Genomic DNA, 23651 nt, shown 5'->3' with positions numbered 1-23651 from the left:
AAATATAAAGCCCTTCTATCATGAGTGGTTTCAAAGAAGGTGTTTTGGAGGCTCAGTCACAGAAACTGTGCCGTCTGTTCAGTCCTGAGTGTCTCAGCTCTGAAGGGGATGGATCACAGAGGGAAACACCTGAGTACAGACATTACAATACACTCTAACACTCCTAAGGTCAAGTGAAAACACAATTTAAACACTTTACAAAGAATGAATACATGTTTTCATGGAAATTATGTCATTAACCCTTTTTGTTGTGAGTAAATCTCACCGACTGCTTGTGGGACAAGCTAGAAGGAGGACTTATCACAGAATCTCTCCTGTGCTCCAGATGTGAAGTCTCACGCTCTGATCGTATGGCGATGAAGATGGTGATCATGAAGTTTCTCTGATCTGTGGCATTACAGTTTCTGGCTGCTATGTGCTTCACATTGTTGGATTTTACATGTGAAGCTTGGAGAAGACACAGGAGGACTGTGTCTTGCTTTAAAAAAAAAAAAGAAAAAAAAAGGAAACCTAACAGGAAAGGAAACCCCCCCCCCTCAACTCCCACCGTACCCCCCCCCCCCCCCCTCCCACTCAACTCCCCAACCTCACACCATCCAATGTCTATACAAATGTAGGGTATCAGCTGGTAACAGAAAGCAAGTGTAACATATGCACTACATATGTAACACTGCTGAAACATTTCTGGCCAGAAATGTGCAGTTATCAACCCAGACCCACCCTGATGATTGCACTGGCCAGAAACATGATAAAAGCTCATAAAAATTTATGTTTCATAGTAAAATTGGTCCAAAAATATAATCGTATACTTTTGAAAAAGTTTAAAGTTTATAACAAACCAAAATAATAACATTTTTGTAAATAGTATTTCAAAATAGAGGCACACATAAAGTGGCTTAACTGTCATTATTGCTGTAATTAGGTTTGTTTGTTTGTTTGTTTGTTTTTTTAAAAAGCAACCTTTAGTCATTATTGTTCTCTCAGAAACAATGAAGAAGCTGTTGAACATTTATGTGTTGTGTAGGCAATCCTCTGGTCCACCCTCCCTCCCTCCCAGCCACAGTGAGACTGGGGCAGCCTGGCAGGATGTTGAAGCCTGGCTGCAGAGAGGATATGCCTACACTATTCATTTTAAACTGCTATATTTGATTTTTCTGACATTTATAGGTTACTGTTAGTGAATTTTAGATTTTTTATAATAAATAAAATTGTCATCTTTTACTGATATCATTACTTAATTCATGTAATTGTATTTTATGTAAACAATTCAAACATTATACTGCAATGCAGGGCGTCAACTTTTAAATATCGCTCTACTTTATGTCTGTGAAGGTTCTCAGTCATCCAGGTCATCGTAGTCAAAGGAGCTTGCAAAGAAAAGCGTCTGGACTTCTTTCTGGAGTTCAAGCATCGCTCTACTTTCTTAAGTCATTCAAAAATATAGATATTACTTACTGTATTCAAAGATCTAGATCATGAATCATCACAGGACAATACACAGTATACTGGGTCATGGTAACTATGGTAGGTCTTCATGACTCCAGAATGGAGACATCGATCTGACTGAGAAATGAAAATTAGGTCAAGCAGTGTGTTCTTCTCTGTGGTAGGGGCAGTGATGACCTGTGCGTATCCCCTAGACTCAAACAGCTCCAGGATTGGTTTGTTTGCACTGGATAAAACATTCTCATTAAAATCACCACAAACTATGATGGGATGACAGTCCATGATCTCCAATGAGTCTAATAGGCTTACCAGGTTTTTCAGGAATGGCCTCAGAGTGTAGTCTGGAGGTCTGTATACAACTGCAATCAGAGCACTGACTGGTGCTTCAACCTTTAAAGCCAGAAATTCAAGGTCAGTTACATTATGGATGTACTGTTTTTCATGCACTTGAATGTCACTTTTCACATAAACAGCAACTCCACCACCACTTCTGTTTGCCATCTGGGGAAAGTTTGTGTAGGACAGGTGTCTGTTGCGTTTGAACAAATTGTAATTTTCCAAGTGGAGACTCTCTGCGACAAAAGAGCCCCGCAGGTGTGTTTCTGTTAGGCACAAAACATCTGCTAGACACAATTCATGGTGACTTTTGATGTCATTAATGTGAGCTGGCAGTCCCTCTGTATTATGATGAACAATGGTGAAAACCTCTGACCTGCTCAGTGTTTGCCTCACGTGTAGAAGAGGCATCATGTCATCAAGGTTGGCTTGTCTCATGTTCTCAAGCGCTGCAGTGATTTCTGGGTTGGTGAATATTTTTTTCTCCTCCATATCAAGAAGATACAGTCCACTGAGAGACGTCACTCTACTGACAGCTACGTAGGCCATGCCGGGCTCAAAAATGCTCTTAAGAGAGACAACAGCTGATGTAGTTGTCATACCCTGTACCTTATGTATTGTACATGCAAAGGCCAGCTTCACTGGGAACTGTCTTCGTACCACTCCTTTCTGCTTCAGATTCTCCTCTGCTCTCTCAATGTACACCATGTCGTCTGCTGGTGTGCGGTTATTCTTTCCAGATGTCTCATTATCCATTTTAAGTCCAAGCTTGATGATGTGTTGGTCGTTTTCAGAGTGAACTACTCTAAGTAGTATTCCAAAAGCTCCATTAACCAAACCATTTTGTATGTCAATGTTTCTGGTGAGCATGACACGAGCTCCTTCTGCAACTTTCAGTGTGTCTGGTAACTCGTTTTTACCTCCTTTCAATGGTCTGTCTTGAAGTGCCATTCTGCCAGTTCTAGGATCTTTTCTATAATCATCTGCATGGATGTCAATGATATGAGTGTGGAGCAGAGCCAGTGTTGCAGAGTTGTGTGCATCCACTTCTTTATTAGTTGCAAAAATGTGCAACGCATCAGTTGGACAAAGGGCTGGTTCAGTTATGGCCTGTGACAACAAATTTCTATCTGCTTCGCAAAGCTCATCCAACTTTCCTTTCACACGAATTCTGTTCAGCATCTCTGCAAAGACAACATCATCTTTCTGACGCATAATCTCAGTCAGAGTGATCATCTGAAAATGCTCCCGCCACAGGTCGATCTCGGACGGGTCGTGCACACAGAGAGGTTTAGACTGTCGCACTGGGGGTAGCTGATAGAAGTCTCCGACAGCAATGACTGACATGCCTCCAAAGGGTCTCCGAGTCCCTTTGATCTGTTTGAGTCTTGCATCTACATATGCAAACAGATGTCTTGACACCATAGACACTTCGTCAATGACGATTATTTCAGCATTCAAAAGTTCTGATCTGACTTCATCCAGCTGATTGCCAAGTCCCTGAATGGGAGGTTTTAAGCTTCTAGGCAGCTTGAGAAGAGAATGCAGTGTTGTTCCAGAAATGTTAAAAGCTGCAGTCCCAGTGAAAGCAGTTAACAGGACAGTGGGTTTTGATATGTCAACGTCGTCTGCATATCTGGGCACTTTGCTCAGTATCTTAGATGCTTCTGAGTAGATGCATTTGATAAGATGTGATTTTCCTGTTCCAGCACCACCATTAATATAAAAGAAAAACTGCTCTGGATTTAGAGCACAGACTCTTTTAATGCACCAGTCTCTAACTGCATAAAATATGCAGGCTTGCTTCTTGTTCAGATTCTGAAACATCTGACGTAACAATGTGGGATCAATAGCAGGGGGTTCCCTGATGGCTCTGACTTCTGTTGAAGCATCAGCCTGACGGCTGTAGTCGGGCACATCTTCCTGTTCATTTTCATTGTCTCGCTCTCTTTCTTGTTCAACAAGTGGCAACCTTACGAGATCTGATTCAGGTGCCAGATTACACCATTCGTCAGTCACACCTCTGTTCTGCTCATATTCCTCAACAGCGCTCTCGATCTCCTCACTGTTTTTCTCATATTTTTCTCTGTTTCTTTTGACAATGTGTTGCACGTACTCAAGACGGTCAGTACCTGGCAGCTGTACACAGCCAGCACCATAGAAAGCCTGATAGGTTGGCAACGATGGTGTTTTCAGTTCGTGGTCTGAACGATGAGGAAGGTACAGTTTAAGCAGTCTTCCGTAATATTGCTCTGGATGTTTTTCTTGTGAGCAGCGGTGAAATCTGATGATAGCAGGCTTATTGTTTTTGCGCCTTTGCACAAACCCCATCTCATTGAGAAGGGGCAAAACATCTTTACCTTTTTTCTGTTGGCCATAGACAATCCTGCAAGTAGCAGCAAAGTCTGCCATGCACATCTCCTCATACTCTGGTGTTTCAGGTCTGGCTTTGTATTTGTCATTCAAAGATGTCATCCAAACATTGGAAGACTCAGGTGTTGTGTTGTCCAGAACTGACAGGGGACGACTCATTTTCACAGGATTATCATCAGTTGGAATGAATATTACAGCACGTGAGCATTGCTTCATGTGAAGACCACATGCACGAGCAACACACTCCTGTGCACTGATCTCTCGCTTCTTTGAATATGCCTGCATGACGGCTCTCATTTCATCGCACTCATTTACACTGTCCTTATGGGAGTTCTCAATGACAGTTTTCAGGTACTCAGATAGCCCGCCCTCTTTTTTTGATATATATTTCATTAAATAATTTGCAGCACCAAAAGCATCTAAAACAAAGCTTATGTCGATATTACTGTTCCAGGCTTCAAGCAGATGTGGATTATAGCCGTTTATCCAAGAGTCTTTTGGATCACGCTTTAGTATGATCGTACTCCTCATGTTCATTTTATTCAGGTATCTCTCATATTCTGCATGTGTCAACTTGCATCTTTCCAAGAGCTGCTCTAAACTCATGGAAGCAGTTTCAGGTTCATTCAGCAGCTGGTTCAGTGGTCTGAGCTTGTTCTTTGCCGTTTCTACTTCCAGTGCATCATCCTCACTGGGTCTTGTGATCATTGTCTCATTGCAGGGTGGTTTGGGAAAACCAAAACGGCACCCGGAGCTTAAACTCCTAAAGCACGTCTTTGTGTGGTTCTTACTGTGTTTTTGCACTTCTGTTACTTTTTTGTACAGTTCAGGTTGTTTATGTGGATCAGGCAGCTGAGCTGTGATGTATTTGTTTATAAAATCAAGAACAGTTTGCTCATCATCCTCCTCAAACACAGGAGCACCTTCTACCCACAGGAGGCAGTGTATGTGTGGGCTTCCTCTGTGCTGAAACTCAACTCTGTAAAAGTAGTCAATGACTTTGCCAAGTGGCTCTGCGGGAGATAAGAGTAAATCTCTGAATAATGCTTCAACTCTCTTGTCAAACATGCGCATTGTTGTGACAGGATTGCTTCTCAGGATGTCACACTTTGCTGACCAGTCGAGTCCTTCAAAATTCACTTGTTCACCTTGCTGCCTTGTTATTGCCTCGATCACTTCAGGCCAGCGCATTTCAGCAGCTGAAAATGTGCAAAAGAACGTGGGAGTTCCCAACTGTCTGATCATGGCAAAAAGATCTCTTGTTGTTTTCTCCCAATAGGCTGGGGTTCCTCTCAGAGGCTGCATGAATCTCACTGCATCTTTATTTCGCACCAGTTTCTCCACCTCATGTTTATCTTGTAACATGCCTGAGGTTATTTTTCTACCATCTCTGGTCAGAGGCTTTGCCTTCCTTAACTGTACTGTCATGCTGGATGTAGCCAAGTGTATTTCAGTCACAAACTGTGCAAAGAATAAATAGTTTGTGTCTTTGGCAAAACGATCATCAATGCAGAAAAGTCTTGATTTGAAATACCCACTGGGGGATACTTTGATCAGCCTTCTTTCATCAAGTGTGTTTTGGCCTGTAGGAAACTGCACAGGGAAGGCCATGGCCTCCAGTTTAGGTGTTTTGAAAAAACTTATTGGATTGTTTCTCTCTGCAGGAGCAACAGAGTAGATTCCTTCACTGAAACATAATATCTCCTCAGCCACATCAGGGGGCTGCAAACAGGACTCGAGTGCAAAACCACCATTAGTCAGTCCATCTGCTTGCTCTGAATCATCTCTCATCTGTTCATGCGATTGTTCACCATCACAGGGTAACATGTCAATGTCCTGTTCATTTATATTTTGTGCTTCACTCAGTGCATTTTTCTCACAGCTGTCAATTTCCATTAAATCAGCCTCATCATAATCGTCCTCATTCATGTTTTCATCATCATCATCATCTTCATCAGGAAGTGTTGGATCACACAGCTCAGCATCATCTCTGATGCTCACATCCTTATACTGTGGATGAATCTGCTTGAGTTTATGCAGTGCTTGCACAAGTTTAGACCAGCTTACAGTCTGAAACAGCTGATGACCTTTGTAAGACAAGCGTCTCTTCAGTTTTATTCTCATGACCTGAGAATTAATTCTTAATCGAGGCAATGCTTCAACAGTTTCCTGTACCTCTGATGGGACACAGACCACATTTCCTCTAATTGCTCTTTGTCTGCCTTTGGGAAGAGGAATGATCTTGGCAAATGGTATACACTTGGCTATGAGATGTCTCTCCAGTATGTTGAGATCAGACAGTTCAGGTGGAGTATCAGCAAGATCCAGTTTATTGGCAACAGCAAGCGCTGGCATGGATCCATTTTTAAGATGATCGTGGCAGGTGTGACAAATCCACTCTCTCTTTCTCTCATCGGGAACATTGCACTGCTCATTTCTGCAGTTTTCATCACAAACATGAACAAATCTTCCAGTCAAACATGTTGCAACCACATGTGGGTTTTTGACATACTTTGACCTTGTGCAGGGTCGCACTTGGTTTGGAAATGAAGCCTTGAAGCATACAGTACATGGGTATGATGGTCCAGCTTTGATTTGTGATTTGAACACAGATATGGCCTCGTTGATCACACTGTTGTCACTCTCTTGGGTTTGTCTGTTCACCCATCTGTATTTCCTTTTTATTTTCATTGCACATCTCATGTTGTGCATAATCCTGAATGCAAGATTACTTTGATACCTGTCTCGCATTAGTTGTTTCATTAGTTGTCTGTGTCTTACTCTGAATGCGTTATCACGTGCATAACGCTGAGTCACTCGAGATCTCTGTCTCTCTCTGAATTCAGGGTTTTCTTGATACCTTTTAGTGATATAGTTTTTTTGTTTTTGTCTAAATTCAGCATTGTCACAGTAGCGTCTTTTAATATATTGTTGTTGTTTCTTTCTGAATTCATCGTTCTCACAGTAGCGTCTTTTAATATATTGTTGTTGTTTCTTTCTAACTGTAGCATTCTCAGAAAAACGTTTTTTAACATATTGTTTTTGTTTCTTTCTGAATTCATCATTTTCACAGTAACGTCTTCTAATATATCTCTGTTTTTTCTGTCTCAATTCATCATTCTCACAATAACGTCTTTTCATATACTGTTGTTTTTTCTGTCTGACTTGAGGATTGTTTTTATATGCCTCGCTTGTGCAAGACTTTTTCTTTTCTTTGTACTCTTTGTTTGAAGCATACTTTTGTCGTTCTTTCCTTTTTTGGTTTTCTTTTCTCTGATTTCTGGGTTTCTCTGATGCCATTAATCTTCTTTTCATTTTGTGCCTTTGTTCTTTATTAACTTTTTTCAGTTTTTGTAAAACTATATCAGAAAGATCACAGGAAGCAACATTTGTTATTGCAGCATTTGATTGACATAAAAAAGCATCCCTTGATGGAAGGAAACTTAATTCACTGCATAGTTCTTCAGTTGGTATATTAGGAGGTTCATTCTGATCTTCATATGATGTGAACTGAGTCACGTGAACTTCTTTTTGTTTCACCGGTGGCGTACAAATGGACATTTGACAAAAGATGTTCTCAGTCAGATCAGTCGTTGTGTTTCTCCTTGGAGTAGAGGAGTTTGCTTCATCAACAGTTGTATCAGAGTGAGTAGATGCCACAGCAGTGGCAGCTGTTGGTCTGCAGACTGTGTCTGTGATAGTATCACTCAGGTTGACTGTGCTCATACTGTAGAACTGCACAGGCTTCAGTTCATAGTTACAAGAGGGTGATATCTCCATCATTTCATAAGAATCTTGGATCCTCTTAATCATGTCACTGAGGAGTGTGAATTTCAGCATCACTGCTGTACCACGATTACGTGACCATAGTGCTAGAGGAAGACCACTGGGTGTTCTGGAGTGTGGATCAAAGAAACCATATTTGCCTGATGTGGATCTGAACACTGCGATACACAATCCACTCATAATCAATAAGGCATACTGCACATCTGACAACAGGCAGCTCAGTCCTGCTTCTAAGCTGAGAAAGGTATCTACTGCTTCCTCTGGAGGTTCTTCAAATGTCCCATACCGGGAAGGCTGTGTCATGTCGACATCATACATAGACCAGCGAGCATCAACTTTGTCTGGCAGCTCATCGGTTGCCAAATGAATATTTTTAGGAAATCTTTTCTTGGCCTCTTTGTACATCACATCACCTTTATCCAAGACCAGATTAAGGTCAGCTGTAGTCATGTTTTCATTCTCATGAAGGAATGCAAGAAATGTGAGTGAGTTGCATGTGCACTGCTTGTTTCTGGAGTCTCCATATTTAGGATGTGCCTGGCTGTGAGATGCACAGACAAGTGTAATAGAGGGCTGGTTTTCAAGGTTCACTCTTTCTGCATGAGATGGTCCTGCCACATCACTGTGACAGCCTCTTTTCAAAAAGTCAGCATAAACCCACCTGTGGGGCACTTGACACCTCATGTTGTTCATTAACTTTATGCTGCAGTCCACTCTTTACAGCATCAGCATAAGATACCTGTTGTACATGTGCAGGAACATGTTGACCTGCCTGTTTGACACTGTCAGAATTGGTCTTTGTAGACACACTGTCTTCTGCAGAGCTCTGAGGAAAATCAAACTCAGCTTGTTCACATGTTGGTACTTTGTGAAACTCATGAAACTTTTTCCAGCGTTGTTTTGCAGCTTGTGACTTTTTCTGCTTCCTTGGCATTTTCACACACCTGCAAGTGTTTCTTAGTCTTTAGAAAATATGTTCACAAGATAAGAGTGGCACACACCAGGAGATGTTGTCTTTGTTTTTATATTTCAGTTTTTATTTGTCTTAAACAGTTGTCTTTCGTTTGACAGTTTGTTCTTCAGTTGAGAGAATATTATGCACTCTCTTTATTGGCTTGGCATTTTTCAGCAGCAAGCCAAGAGTGAAAAACAGGTAGAGAGAAAATTTAGAAGAGAGAACAGGCAGAGCAGGAGAGACACGGCTGGGAAATCACAATCAAACCGTGAATTAGTTTTCTTTGTTTGTTCAGTTTGTTCTCAGGTAGAGGCAATATATGCACTCTTTATTGCTTTAATGGCTTGGCGTTTTTCAGCAGCAAGCCAAGAGTGAAAAACAGGTAGAGAGAAAATTTAGCAGTGAGAACAGACAGAGCAGGAGAGACACGGCTTTAAATCAAACCGCAGATTTTTCTTTGTTTGTTCAGTTTGTTCATAGGTTGAGGCAAAATATGCACTCTTTATTGCTTTGTTGGCTTGGCGTTTTTCAGCAGCAAGCCAAGAGTGAAAAACAGGTAGAGAGAAAATTTAGCAGAGAGAACAGACAGAGCAGGAGAGACACGGCTTTAAATCAAACCGCAAAAGGATTGTTGGTTTGGCAAAATTTCTCACAAACCACAGAGTGAAATACAGATGGAAAGAAGGCAGAGACAATAGGTGGAGCAGGACAGAGGATAGAGGGGTTGGGGGGTTGGGATGTGAGAGAGAAGACTGGAGATCTGGTCCTTGTTCTTCTTCTTCTACACACTCTGAACAAAAAACAAGAAAAAAATAATTTTATTAAAATTATATCACATGGTAATTGTATGAACTAAATGTGACTACTGCAAAAGGACAAAACAAATATTCAAGCTAAACTGTTGTCGGCTGCCATGTGCAAAAAGTTGCATAATTGGGCACTTTTTAAAAGAATAAATATTTAATTAAATTCAGCAATAATATTTTTAAATACAAATATGATTGAGTGAATCATTAATTAATCACATGTAGTGTGACTACAAAAATGTACGAAAAAAATATTTTAGCCCAATTGTTAAGCTGCACTTATGTGTATTTATTATAAAATTGTGTTTAAAAGGTCTAGCACAAAGTTTGAACCCATCACTTTACAGCTTATATTAGTCATATAATTTTTTTTATTTTGGTCTACTTCTCTTACAGTATGTGCACACCTACCAGGCAAAGCACAGTGTCAGTCAGGTTCCTGAAAGAAACGAGAAATAATACGTTAGTTGTCTGTACAGTGTTATCAGACTAACAGAAATACAAAGCCCACACGACATGATACACTGAACTTCTAGTCAGCAGGGTAATTATAGAGTAATATAGCACACCAACTGATACAGCAGTCATTTTACAATTCAAACTAGTTAACTGAAGTATTGCCACTTATGTAAGGCTACTGTTAGACTGTTACTAGCCTTAGCATTGCTGCTAGCGCTAGCATTCCGGCTAGCATTAGCACTTCAGTTAGTGTTAGCATTGCAGCTAGCGTTAGCATTGCAGCTAGCGTTAGCAATGCTGCTAGCGCTAGCAATGCTGCTAGCAATGCTGCTAGCGCTAGCACTCTTACTATTAAAACTGAGCCACAATGGCAATAATAAAGCTAATTTCTTACTTTTGTCTCACTGACCGGCAAGAAATATCACAGGAATATTATTTTTGTCAGTTAACAACTGCTAAGGCTAGTGTTAGCACTATAGCTAGCGTTAGCATTGTTGCTAGCATTAGCATTGAAGCTAGCGTTAGCACTGCTGCTAACAGCAAAACGTAATAAACGTATATAAATGATAGCGAAGGTTATTCTTTTTTCTTTCTTTCTTCTTTGAATTGTTTTTAACTCTGTTGGACTTGATATGTGAGTTTAAATGTCAAACATGTATTTTTTCCATCATAAAAATAAAACACTGCAGTACTGAGTGTACTGTACTTACCACAGCAGAGAGCAAAGCGGAATGACGACAGTTGGTCCAGTGATAGGTTAAAAACAGATGAGGCGTTCAGGTGGTGCTTGGAAATTTGACCATCAGTTTGAACAGCAATAATGAGCATATACATGTCTGTGTGTTGGTCTCTGTGTGTGACAGACATAGAGAGATAGAGTGAAAAAATACACTATACTAGTGTAAAAATTGGTCCTTTTTGCCCAAGTATAAGCGAATGAGTGACATACAGAAAAACAACTGGCAACTGGCATTAAATGAGCAAATAAAAAGTATTAAATCTTGAACTGTTTTGTGGGTTTTATTTTAAGACTACTTTGAGTGTATTCGTGGGGAAATAAACTATACAGACTATAAACAGAGACATTAAATGAGATTAGGTTAGTTAAACGTTAGTTAAAAGGTGGGGAAATTAACTACAGACTGATAGATGCTGAGAGCTTTAATTATCCAGTCAGAAAGGATGATTTTGAAGTCATCAACTGACTCCAACTGCCCAGATCTGAAAAACCTTTGTGCCAATCACAATGCTCTACTTAGTTGGCATATACTAACTAGTGACAAACTATTAATCTGTGGCAAAACCCTGTCAAATCTGTCTTATTGTACTTTTGAAAAAGTTAATCTTACTACAATCTAACATTTTTAGGTTTAACCTTGGCAGAGTGAGAGAGAGCTCGTTAAGCAGGCAGGTGTGAGCCTGGTTGCTATAGTGACAATGGCTCCATACACACGACACAGACATGCACCTCACTTTTGCTGCTTAAAATGAACAGAAAAGTCAGGCCGAAACAAATCGTTCCCATATGAAAAGTACAAGTCGTATTGACGAAATTCTTTCACCGTGAGCGACAGCAGCTTCTAGTCTACTGAATTCTCAGTTTTCATGCCTGTGGAGTTTATTATATGGACGTGGTGACAGTGTAAAGACACCATGCTCTTCTGATTTTCAAACGAACCTTCTGAGCCATTTTAACATTAGAGTCTATGGAAGAGTTGGAGGGAGGAGGCTGCGCATTGGTGACATTTATGAAAGAACCATAACACCTAGTACAATAGTAAACACATTGGATGAAAGAGGACAGCGATGGCTACGTTTTGAGGGTAAAATCATACCTGTAGAGCAAACGCTGCGGACACAGCAGCAGTTTTAAAAAAGATTTTAAGATTAATTTTTTTGCTCCTCTCACTCTAGCAGTTGAGCTGCCTCACTCTAGCCCCAACATTCCGTCCCATACACACCCATTATAAACTCTGAAACGGCTGAAAAAACATCATGAAACTTAAACTGGAACTGAAGAAAAAGTATAATAGATATTGAAAAGATAAATACAAGTTGAATAGTTGAATGTCTTGTCTTCGTTTTAAAGTTTGAATGGTGGCTCTATGTCAATGTATGTGGAAGTAGTAAGAGTTTAAAAATGAGTAAGTTGAATGAGGATTTGAAGGGTCTCCCCATTGAAATACATTATAAATTTTTGTTGAATAAAGTTGAATAAAATTAAAAATATAAATGTTAAAAATATGAAAAATAGAAGCAATGTTGTCCAAAAGAATAGGAATCTAACGGTGTTTGAATGGTTTTTCTAAGTTGAACGGTTTTGAAGGAGTAGGGTTACAAAAAACGTACGGAATACAGAATAAACTAGAAAGTGCATTTTCTGAAGAAACTGCAGTGTGAATGCTTGAATCTGAATGTATGCACTGAAATGAATTAATTGCTGAATTTTGAGTTAAAAATATTGAATGAAATAAAAAAAAATCAAAAAATCAAATTTAACCTGAAAACAAAGGTGCTGAACTGCTAAAAGCTGAAGGTTACACAGAAGAAGAAGTTGGAAAAAAGCTGAAAATGCTTTAAATGTAAATTAGAAAACCCTAAGAAATGAGAAAAGAACATTTAGAGTCAGAAAACATCTGAATGAATATTAAAAGGTCATATTCTTTGAATCACTGAATGACTAAAATGTGATCCCTCCACTTTGATCCACACAGTTTAAAAAGTTTAAATGCCTGAGCTTTGAAAGACACGGTGTTGGAAAGAGAACAATAATGGCGACAATTTGAGGGTAAAATGATGGCTGTAACACTGTGGACACAGCAGCAGTTGAAAGAGAAGTGCTTAAGATGAATCTTGGTACAGTGGCAGGCAGAGCTCGTTAAGCAGGCAGGTGTGAGCCTGGTTGCTATAGTGACTGCACCCAATGGCTCCATACACACGTACACAGACATGCACCTCACTTTTGCTGCTTAAAATGAACAGAAAAGTCAGGCCGAAACAAATTCTTCCCAAATGAAAAGTACATGTCGTATTGACAAAATTCTTTCACCGTGAGCGACAGCCATGTCTAGTCTACCTAATTCTCAGTTTTCATGCCTGTGGAGTTTATTATATGGACGTGGTGACAGTGTAAAGACACCATGCTCTTCTGATTTTCAAACGAACCTTCTGAGCCATTTTAACATTAGAGTCTATGGAAGAGTTGGAGGGAGGAGGCTGTGCATTGGTGACATTTATGAAAGAACCATAACACCTAGTACAATAGTAAACACATTGGATGAAAGAGGACAGCCATGGCTACGTTTTGAGGGTAAAATCATACCTGTAGAGCAAACGCTGTGGACACAGCAGCAGTTTTAAAAAAGATTTTAAGATTAATTTTTTTGCTCCTCTCACTCTAGCAGTTGAGCTGTCTCACTCTAGCCCCAACATTCCGTCCCATACACACCCATTATAAACTCTGAAACGGGTGAAAAAACATCATGAAACTTAAACTGGAACTGAAGAAAAAGTATAATAGATATTGAAAAGATAAATACAAGTTGAATAGTTGAATGTCTTGTCTTCGTTTTAAAGTTTGAATGGTGGCTCTATGTCAATGTATGTGGAAGTAGTAAGAGTTTAAAAATGAGTAAGTTGAATGAGGATTTGAAGGGTCTCCCCATTGAAATACATTATAAATTTTTGTTGAATAAAGTTGAATAAAATTAAAAATATAAATGTTAAAAATATGAAAAATAGAAGCAGTGTTGTCCAAAAGAATAGGAATCTAACGGTGTTTGAATGGTTTTTCTAAGTTGAACGGTTTTGAAGTTATAGGATTACAAAAAACGTACGGAATAGATAAAATATAATAACTAGAAAGTGCATTTTCTGAAGAAACTGCAGTGTGAATGCTTGAATCTGAATGTATGGACTGAAATGAATTAATTGCTGAATTTTGAGTTAAAAATTTTGAATGAGATAAAAATAAAAAAAAAAACAACCTGAATTTAACCTGAAAACAACAGTGCTGAACTGCTAAAAGCTGAAGGTTACACAGAAGAAGAAGTTGGAAAAAAGCTGAAAATGTTTTAATTGTAAATTAGAAAAACCTAAGAAATGAGAAAAGAACATTTAGAGTCAGAAAACATCTGAAAGAATATTAAAAGGTCATATTCTTTGAATCACTGAATGACTAAAATGTGATCCCTCCACTTGGACCCACACAGTTTAAAAAGTTTACATCTCTGAGCTTTGAAAGACAAGATGTTGGAATAAGAACAACGATGGCGACGTTTTGAGGGTAAAATGATGGCTTTAACACTGTGGACACAGCAGCAGTTGAAAGAGAAGTGTTTAAGATGAATCTTGGCAGAGTGAGAGAGAGAGCTCGTTAAGCAGGCAGGTGTGAGCCTGGTTGCTATAGTGACTGCACCCAAGGGCTCCATACACACGTACACAGACATGCACCTCACTTTTGCTGCTTAAAATGAACAGAAAAGTCAGGCCCAAACAAATCGCTCCCAAATGAAAAGTAAAAGTCGTATTGACAAAATTCTTTCACCGTGAGCGACAGCAATGTCTAGTCTACCTAATTCTCAGTTTTCATGTCTGTGGAGTTTATTATATGGACGTGGTGACAGTGGAAAGACACCATGCTCTTCTGATTTTCAAACGAACCTTCTGAGCCATTTTAACATTAGAGTCTATGGAAGAGTTGGAAGGAGGAGGCTGTGCATTGATGACATTTATGAGAGAACCGTAACACCTAGGACAATAGTAAACACATTGGATGAAAGAGGACAGCGATGGCTACGTTTTGAGGGTAAAATCATACCTGTAGAGCAAACGCTGCGGACACAGCAGCAGTTTTAAAAAAGATTTTAAGATTAATTTTTTTGCTCCTCTCACTCTAGCAGTTGAGCTGCCTCACTCTAGCCCCAACATTCCGTCCCATACACACCCATTATAAACTCTGAAACGGCTGAAAAAACATCATGAAACTTAAACTGGAACTGAAGAAAAAGTATAATAGATATTGAAAAGATAAATACAAGTTGAATAGTTGAATGTCTTGTCTTCGTTTTAAAGTTTGAATGGTGGCTCTATGTCAATGTATGTGGAAGTAGTAAGAGTTTAAAAATGAGTAAGTTGAATGAGAATTTGAAGGGTCTCCCCATTGAAATACATGGGAAATTTTTGTTGAATAAAGTTGAATAAAATTAAAAATATAAATGTTAAAAATGAGAAAAGTAGAAGCAGTCATGTCCAAAAGAATAGGAATCTAATGGTGTTTGAATGGTTTTTCTAAGTTGAACGGTTTTGAAGGAGTAGGAGTACAAAAAACGTACGGAATAGATAAAATATAATAACTAGAAAGTGCATTTTCTGAAGAAACTGCAGTGTGAATGCTTGAATCTGAATGTATGCACTGAAATGAATTAATTGCTGAATTTTGAGTTAAAAATATTGAATGAGATTAAAAAACAAAACAAAACAAAACGAATTTAACCTGAAAACAAAGGTGCTGAACTGCTAAAAGCTGAAGGTTACACAGAAGAAGGAGTTGGAAAAAAACTGAAAATGTTTTAAATGTAAATTAGAAAACCCTAAGAAATGAGAAAAGAACATTTAGAGTCAGAAAACATCTGAAAGAATATTAAAAGGTCATATTCTTTGAATCACTGAATGACTCAAATGTGATCCCTCCACTTTGATCCACACAGTTTAAAAAGTTTAAATGCCTGAGCTTTGAAAGATACGGTGTTGGAAAGAGAACAATAATGGCGACAATTTGAGGGTAAAATGGTGGCTGTGACACTGTGGACACAGCAGCAGTTGAAAGAGAAGTGCTTAAGATGAATCTTGGTACAGTGGCAGGCAGAGCTCGTTAAGCAGGCAGGTGTGAGCCTGGTTGCTATAGTGACCGCACCCAATGGCTCCATACACACGTACACAGACATGCACCTCACTTTTGCTGCTTAAAATGAACAGAAAAGTCAGGCCGAAACAAATCGTTCCCATATGAAAAGTAAAAGTCGTATTGACGAAATTCTTTCACCGTGAGCGACAGCAGCTTCTAGTCTACTGAATTCTCAGTTTTCATGTCTGTGGAGTTTATTATATGGACGTGGTGACAGTGGAAAGACACCATGCTCTTCTGATTTTCAAACGAACCTTCTGAGCCATTTTAACATTAGAGTCTATGGAAGAGTTGGAGGGAGGAGGCTGTGCATTGGTGACATTTATGAAAGAACCATAACACCTAGGACAATAGTAAACACATTGGATGAAAGAGGACAGCCATGGCTACATTTTGAGGGTAAAATCATACCTGTAGAGCAAACGCTGTGGACACAGCAGCAGTTTTAAAAAAGATTTTAAGATTAATTTTTTTGCTCCTCTCACTCTAGCAGTTGAGCTGCCTCACTCTAGCCCCAACATTCCGTCCCATACACACCCATTATAAACTTTGAAACGGGTGAAAAAACATCATGAAACTTAAACTGGAACTGAAGAAAAAGTATAATAGATATTGAAAAGATAAATACAAGTTGAATAGTTGAATGTCTTGTCTTCGTTTTAAAGTTTGAATGGTGGCTCTATGTCAATGTATGTGGAAGTAGTAAGAGTTTAAAAATGAGTAAGTTGAATGAGAATTTGAAGGGTCTCCCCATTGAAATACATGGGAAATTTTTGTTGAATAAAGTTGAATAAAATTAAAAATATAAATGTTAGAAATGAGAAAAATAGAAGCAGTCATGTCCAAAAGAATAGGAATCTAACGGTGTTTGAATGGTTTTTCTAAGTTGAACGGTTTTGAAGGAGTTAGATGCCAAAAAACGTACGGAAGATGATATAATAATAAAGATTAGAAGAACAATACTGTGAATGCTTTTCAAGCATTCACACTAACTAGAAAGTGCATTTTCTGAAGAAACTGCAGTGTGAATGCTTGAATCTGAATGTATGCACTGAAATGAATTAATTGCTGAATTTTGAGTTAAAAATATTGAATGAGATAAAAAAAAAACAAAAAAAAAAACGAATTTAACCTGAAAACAAAGGTGCTGAACTGCTAAAAGCTGAAGGTTACACAGAAGAAGAAGTTGGAAAAAAGCTAAACATGTTTAAAATGTAAATAATAAAAAAATGAGTAATGACAAAAGAAAATTTAGAGTCAGAAAATCTCTGAATGAATATTAAAAGTTCAAATTCTTCTAACTGAAATGAACTTAAAAGATGAACAAAAATTCTGGAGAAAATGCAAACTTTAATATACAGCATAATGTTTTTCAGACATATACACATGTGTATATCATGTTTAATAGTATTACATACATCAATTTGTTTTGTATGTCATAGAAAATAAAAAAAAAATCTTAAGTCATATTTTACAGCTTCTTTCTGAAAAGGACTAGTAGAATAAATAAAAATAACTAAATTAAATAACTAAATAAAAAATAATAAGCAAGATATGAAATACATGAAAATTCAACTTTTAAAACCACAATCCTGAACCTTTAAATTGTGTTGGTTTCTTAGAACATGGCTGAACAGCTGTTTCTATCGTCCTACTTAATCTGTCTACACATCTTTTTATTACTCATTCTTCTTTATGTTTTAATGTAAACAGAGTCCACACAGTGGTAAAAGAGAACTGTATAGAGATTTTTGAGTAAACTCAAATGAAAGCCTAAGGTGGTGACACAGTTTAACATGTGCAAATAATCAAATAAACACATTAGTCCTTTTTGTGAACATGGATAAATAAGTATCCATACAGCATTGTTCAGCCATGCCACTAAATGCTTTTTTACACATTGTTTTAACCTGGGCTCAGACACAAAGTCCCAAAATTAGTTAGTCCCTGACTTTGAGTTGTGGTTATGACTAATTATTATACACAAGGCTTTATCTATCTAAACTCTAAGTACACAAATATGAAAAAAAAACCTATACTTACCAGCTGATACCCCACACTACACACTAGGTGTGCCATGTGACCTGAAACTTTGGTACAAAATCATCATAATCATTCTGTTAACACTGTTTTTTAACACTGTTTGTGTTGCTGTTCAGCAGTTTAAAATGTTTTAGATTGGATTACATGGAATGAATTTGAATTTTCTTGGGGGGTTTTGTGTGTGTTTTGTTCTTAGCAGATTTTTTCTTCCATAACGTTGAATTCCAGTTACCACATTTCTGGCCATATGACATCCCGAGTGCCCACTTAAAAAAATCCCCACAGTTAATTCAACATTAAAACAAAATAAAAATATGTTAAATAAATAAAGGTTTGCTCTGTGATGAAATACTAAATAAGCATACATTGTACAGAGCACTAACAATGACAACAATCCTTTAGCCTGTTGATCAGAGAGAGGCAGTCATTATGTCCATTTAAAACCTGTAATCACAGAGCACAACGTTTCTGTGAAACTATGAAGTCCCATATGATCCTCATCATGTCCAGTGACTTCAGAGTGGATCCTCCCTGTCATCCGGCCAGTGTTTGATGTGTGGCAAGCAGCACAGAAGCAGGATAGCTGAGGACTTTAAAAGAAGAGCAGAAAACAGGAATATGTAGTTGTAAATGTAAATATCAGTGATACTTGTCTTGTCAAAGGGAATAAAATAATGAAAATGTTAACTTACACACTCATTTAGGGAGGATCTTGACACTGCACAGAGGAGGCACAGTCAGTCTGACAATGATGGTGATCTCCAGGGATGTTTTCCTGCAGCAACATTCCTGCCAACTGGCCGTATGATCCAGAGTAGTTGGTTTGTAATAAACAGAAAGGTGTATATGTTAGGTAGTGTGCACTCAGAGCTGGTCCTAAGAAACAAACACATCCTGTAATAAACTGAATACCTGTAGTAGTGCTGCTGCAAATATGAAGCCCTTCTATCATGAGTGGTTTCAAAGAAGGTGTTTTGGAGGCTCAGTCACAGAAACTGTGCAGTCTGTTCAGTCCTGAGTGTCTCGGCTCTGAAGGGGATGGATCACAGAGGGAAACACCTGAGTACAGACATTACAATACACTCTAACACTCCTAAGGTCAAGTGAAAACACAATTTAAACACTTCACAAAGAATGAATACATGTTTTCATGGAAATAATGTCATTAACCCTTTTTGTTGTTAGTAAATCTCACCGACTGCTTGTGGGACAAGCTAGAAGGAAGACTTATCACAGAATGTCTCCTGTGCTCCAGATGTGAAGTCTCACGCTCTGATCGTATGGCGATGAAGATGGTGATGATGAAGTTTCTCTGATCTGTGGCATTACAGTTTCTAGCTGCTATGTGCTTCACATTGTTGGATTTTACATGTGAAGATTGGAGAAGACACAGGAGGACTGTGTCTTGCTTAAAAAAAAAAAAGAAAAAAAAAAGGAAACCTAACAGGAAAGGAAACCCCCCCTCAACTCCCACCGTACCCCCCCCCCCCCTCCCCTCCCACTCAACTCCCCAACCTCACACCATCAAATGTCTATACAAATGTAGGGTATCAGCTGGTAACAGAAAGCAAGTGTAACATATGCACTACATATGTAACACTGCTGAAACATTTCTGGCCAGAAATGTGCAGTTATCAACCCAGACCCACCCTGATGATTGCACTGGCCAGAAACATGATAAAAGCTCATAAAAATTTATGTTTCATAGTAAAATTGGTCCAAAAATATAATTGTGTACTTTTGAAAAAGTTTAAAGTTTATAACAAACCAAAATAATAATATTTTTGTAAATAGTATTTCAAAATAGAGGCACACATAAAGTGGCTTAACTGTCATTATTGCTGTAATTAGGTTTGTTTGTTTGTTTGTTTGTTTGTTTTTTTAAAAAGCAACCTTTAGTCATTATTGTTCTCTCAGAAACAATGAAGAAGCTGTTGAACATTTATGTGTTGTGTGGGCAATCCTCTGGTCCACCCTCCCTCCCTCCCAGCCACAGTGAGACTGGGGCAGCCTGGCAGGATGTTGAAGCCTGGCTGCAGAGAGGATATGCCTACACTATTCATTTTAAACTGCTATATTTGATTTTTCTGACATTTATAGGTTACTGTTAGTGAATTTTAGATTTTCTGTAATAAATAAAATTGTCATCTTTTACTGATATCATTACTTAATTCATGTAATTGTATTTTATGTAAACAATTCAAACATTATACTGCAATGCAGGGCGTCAACTTTTAAATAGCGCTCTACTTTCTTAAGTCATTCAAAAATATAGAAATTACTTACTGTATTCAAAGATCTAGATCATGAATCATCACAGGACAATACACAGTATACTGGGTCATGGTAACTATGGTATGTCTTCATGACTCCAGAATGGAGACATCGATCTGACTGAGAAATGAAAATAAGGTCAAGCAGTGTGTTCTTCTCTGTGGTAGGGGCAGTGATGACCTGTGCGTATCCCCTAGACTCAAACAGCTCCAGGATTGGTTTGTTTGCACTGGATAAAACATTCTCATTAAAATCACCACAAACTATGATGGGATGACAGTCCATGATCTCCAATGAGTCTAATAGGCTTACCAGGTTTTTCAGGAATGGCCTCAGAGTGTAGTCTGGAGGTCTGTATACAACTGCAATCAGAGCACTGACTGGTGCTTCAACCTTTAAAGCCAGAAATTCAAGGTCAGTTACATTATGGATGTACTGTTTTTCATGCACTTGAATGTCACTTTTCACATAAACAGCAACTCCACCACCACTTCTGTTTGCCATCTGGGGAAAGTTTGTGTAGGACAGGTGTCTGTTGCGTTTGAACAAATTATAATTTTCCAAGTGGAGACTCTCTGCGACAAAAGAGCCCCGCAGGTGTGTTTCTGTTAGGCACAAAACATCTGCTAGACACAATTCATGGTGACTTTTGATGTCATTAATGTGAGCTGGCAGTCCCTCTGTATTATGATGAACAATGGTGAAAACCTCTGACCTGCTGAGGGTTTGTCTCACGTGTAGAAGAGGCATCATGTCATCAAGGTTGGCTTGTCTCATGTTCTCAAGTGCTGCAGTGATTTCTGGGTTGGTGAATATTTTTTTCTCCTCCATATCAAGAAGATACAGTCCACTGAGAGACGTCACTCTACTGACAGCTACGTAGGCCATGCCGGGCTCAAAAATGCTCTTAAGAGAGACAACAGCTGATGTGGTTGTCATACCCTGTACCTTATGTATTGTACATGCAAAGGCCAGCTTCACTGGGAACTGTCTTCGTACCACTCCTTTCTGCTTCAGATTCTCCTCTGCTCTCTCAATGTACACCATGTCGTCTGCTGGTGTGCGGTTATTCTTTCCAGATGTCTCATTATCCATTTTAAGTCCAAGCTTGATGATGTGTTGGTCGTTTTCAGAGTAAACTACTCTAAGTAGTTTTCCAAAAGCTCCATTAACCAAACCATTTTGTATGTCAATGTTTCTGGTGAGCATGACACGAGCTCCTTCTGCAACTTTCAGTGTGTCTGGTAACTCGTTTTTACCTCCTTTCAATGGTCTGTCTTGAAGTGCCATTCTGCCAGTTCTAGGATCTTTTCTAAAATCATCTGCATCGATGTCAATGACATGAGTGTGGAGCAGAGCCAGTGTTGCAGAGTTGTGTGCATCCACTTCTTTATTAGTTGCAAAAATGTGCAATGCATCAGTCGGACAATGGGCTGGTTCAGTTATGGCCTGTAACAACAAATCTCTATCTGCTTCGCAAAGCTCATCCAACTTTCCTTTTACACGAATTCTGTTCAGCATCTCTGCAAAGACAACATCATCTTTCTGACGCATAATCTCGGTCAGAGTGATCATCTGAAAATGCTCCCGCCACAGGTCGATCTCGGATGGGTTGTGCACACAGAGAGATTTAGACTGTCGCACTGGGGGTAGCTGATAGAAGTCTCCGACAGCAATGACTGACATGCCTCCAAAGGGTCTCCGAGTCCCTTTGATCTGTTTGAGTCTTGCATCTACATATGCAAACAGATGTCTTGACACCATAGACACTTCGTCAATGACGATTATTTCAGCATTCATAAGTTCTGATCTGACTTCATCCAGCTGATTGCCAAGTCCCTGAATGGGAGGTTTTAAGCTTCTAGGCAGCTTGAGAAGAGAATGCAGTGTTGTTCCAGAAATGTTAAATGCTGCAGTCCCAGTGAAAGCAGTTAACAGGACAGTGGGTTTTGATATGTCAACGTCGTCTGCATATCTGGGCACTTTGCTCAGTATCTTAGATGCTTCTGAGTAGATGCATTTGATAAGATGTGATTTTCCTGTTCCAGCACCACCATTAATATAAAAGAAAAACTGCTCTGGATTTAGAGCACAGACTCTTTTAATGCACCAGTCTCTAACTGCATAAAATATGCAGGCTTGCTTCTTATTCAGATTTTGAAACATCTGACGTAACAATGTGGGATCAATAGCAGGGGGTTCCCTGATGGCTCTGACTTCTGTTGAAGCATCAGCCTGACGGCTGTAGTCGGGCACATCTTCCTGTTCATTTTCATTGTCTCGCTCTCTTTCTTGTTCAACAAGTGGCAACCTTACGAGATCTGATTCAGGTGCCAGATTACACCATTCGTCAGTCACACCTCTGTTCTGCTCATATTCCTCAACAGCGCTCTCGATCTCCTCACTGTTTTTCTCATATTTTTCTCTATTTCTTTTGACAATGTGTTGCACGTACTCAAGACGATCAGTACCTGGTAGCTGTACACAGCCAGCACCATAGAAAGCCTGATAGGTTGGCAAAGATGGTGTTTTCAGTTCGTGGTCTGAACGATGAGGAAGGTACAGTTTAAGCAGTCTTCCATAATATTGCTCTGGATGTTTTTCTTGTGAGCAGCGGTGAAATCTGATGATAGCAGGCTTATTGTTTTTGCGCCTTTGCACAAACCCCATCTCATTGAGAAGGGGCAAAACATCTTTACCTTTTTTCTGTTGGCCATAGACAATCCTGCAAGTAGCAGCAAAGTCTGCCATGCACATCTCCTCATACTCTGGTGTTTCAGGTCTGGCTTTGTATTTGTCATTCAAAGATGTCATCCAAACATTGGAAGATTCAGGTGTTGTGTTGTCCAGAACTGACAGGGGACGACTCATTTTCACAGGATTATCATCAGTTGGTATGAATATTACAGCACGTGAACATTGCTTCATGTGAAGACCACATGCACGAGCAACACATTCTTGTGCACTGATCTCTCGCTTCTTTGAATATGCCTGCATGACGGCTCTCATTTCATCGCACTCATTTACACTGTCCTTATGGGAGTTCTCAATGACAGTTTTCAGGTACTCAGATAGCCCGCCCTCTTTTTTTGATATATATTTCATTAAATAATTTGCAGCACCAAAAGCATCTAAAACAAAGCTTATGTCAATATTACTGTTCCAGGCTTCAAGCAGATGTGGATTATAGCCATTTATCCAAGAGTCTTTTGGATCACGCTTTAGTATGATCGTACTCCTTGTGTTCATTTTATTCAGGTATCTCTGA

General features: G+C 39.0%; 1 protein-coding gene, 1 long non-coding RNA gene and 1 pseudogene across 4 annotated transcripts; all 3 read right to left on the bottom strand.

The window, feature by feature from the left end:
* Positions 1-10: 10 nt before the first annotated feature.
* On the bottom strand, positions 11-6288 carry LOC147307744 (uncharacterized). 2 transcript variants are annotated; one of them, XM_086272946.1, is made up of 2 exons: positions 1756-6288; positions 11-99 (listed from the first exon to the last, which is right to left on the bottom strand). In XM_086272946.1, the coding sequence occupies exons 1-2, from the start codon at positions 6277-6279 to the stop codon at positions 94-96; spliced, it is 4530 nt and encodes a 1509-aa protein (XP_086129072.1). In that variant the 5' UTR covers positions 6280-6288; the 3' UTR covers positions 11-93. The 2 variants fall into 2 exon arrangements, with proteins under 2 accessions (XP_086129072.1, XP_086129071.1); XM_086272945.1 differs by lacking the exon at positions 11-99 and adding an exon at positions 1491-1672.
* Positions 6289-6313: 25 nt separating this feature from the next.
* On the bottom strand, positions 6314-11014 carry LOC147307743 (uncharacterized; annotated as a pseudogene). Its single transcript, XR_015126024.1, has 4 exons — positions 10872-11014; positions 10114-10141; positions 6416-9686; positions 6314-6332 (listed from the first exon to the last, which is right to left on the bottom strand). The product of XR_015126024.1 is annotated as an uncharacterized LOC147307743 (transcript).
* Positions 11015-17872: 6858 nt separating this feature from the next.
* On the bottom strand, positions 17873-19350 carry LOC147307742 (uncharacterized). The gene is made up of 3 exons (XR_015126208.1): positions 19022-19350; positions 18802-18905; positions 17873-18699 (listed from the first exon to the last, which is right to left on the bottom strand). It is a non-coding gene; the product is annotated as an uncharacterized LOC147307742 (long non-coding RNA).
* Between the last annotated feature and the right edge of the window lie 4301 nt (positions 19351-23651).

This window comes from Aulonocara sp. 'chitande type north' Nkhata Bay, linkage group LG18, assembly GCF_057382095.1.
Source record: "Aulonocara sp. 'chitande type north' Nkhata Bay isolate Kocher_YH1m ecotype deep benthic linkage group LG18, A_spYH_male_GT1.1, whole genome shotgun sequence".
NCBI lineage: Eukaryota > Metazoa > Chordata > Actinopteri > Cichliformes > Cichlidae > Aulonocara > Aulonocara sp. 'chitande type north' Nkhata Bay.
This window is presented reverse-complemented; position numbering and strand designations above follow the sequence as displayed.

Excerpts from the sequence above, each read along its gene's own strand:
- LOC147307744 (XM_086272945.1), bottom strand. The coding sequence starts at position 6,279 with ATGAGAATAAAACTGAAGAGACGCTTGTCTTACAAAGGTCATCAGCTG. Across the intron at positions 1,673-1,755 it reads GGCCATTCCTGAAAAACCTG|TGCAAACAAACCAATCCTGG; the intron begins GTAAGCCTATTA and ends TGTTTTATCCAG.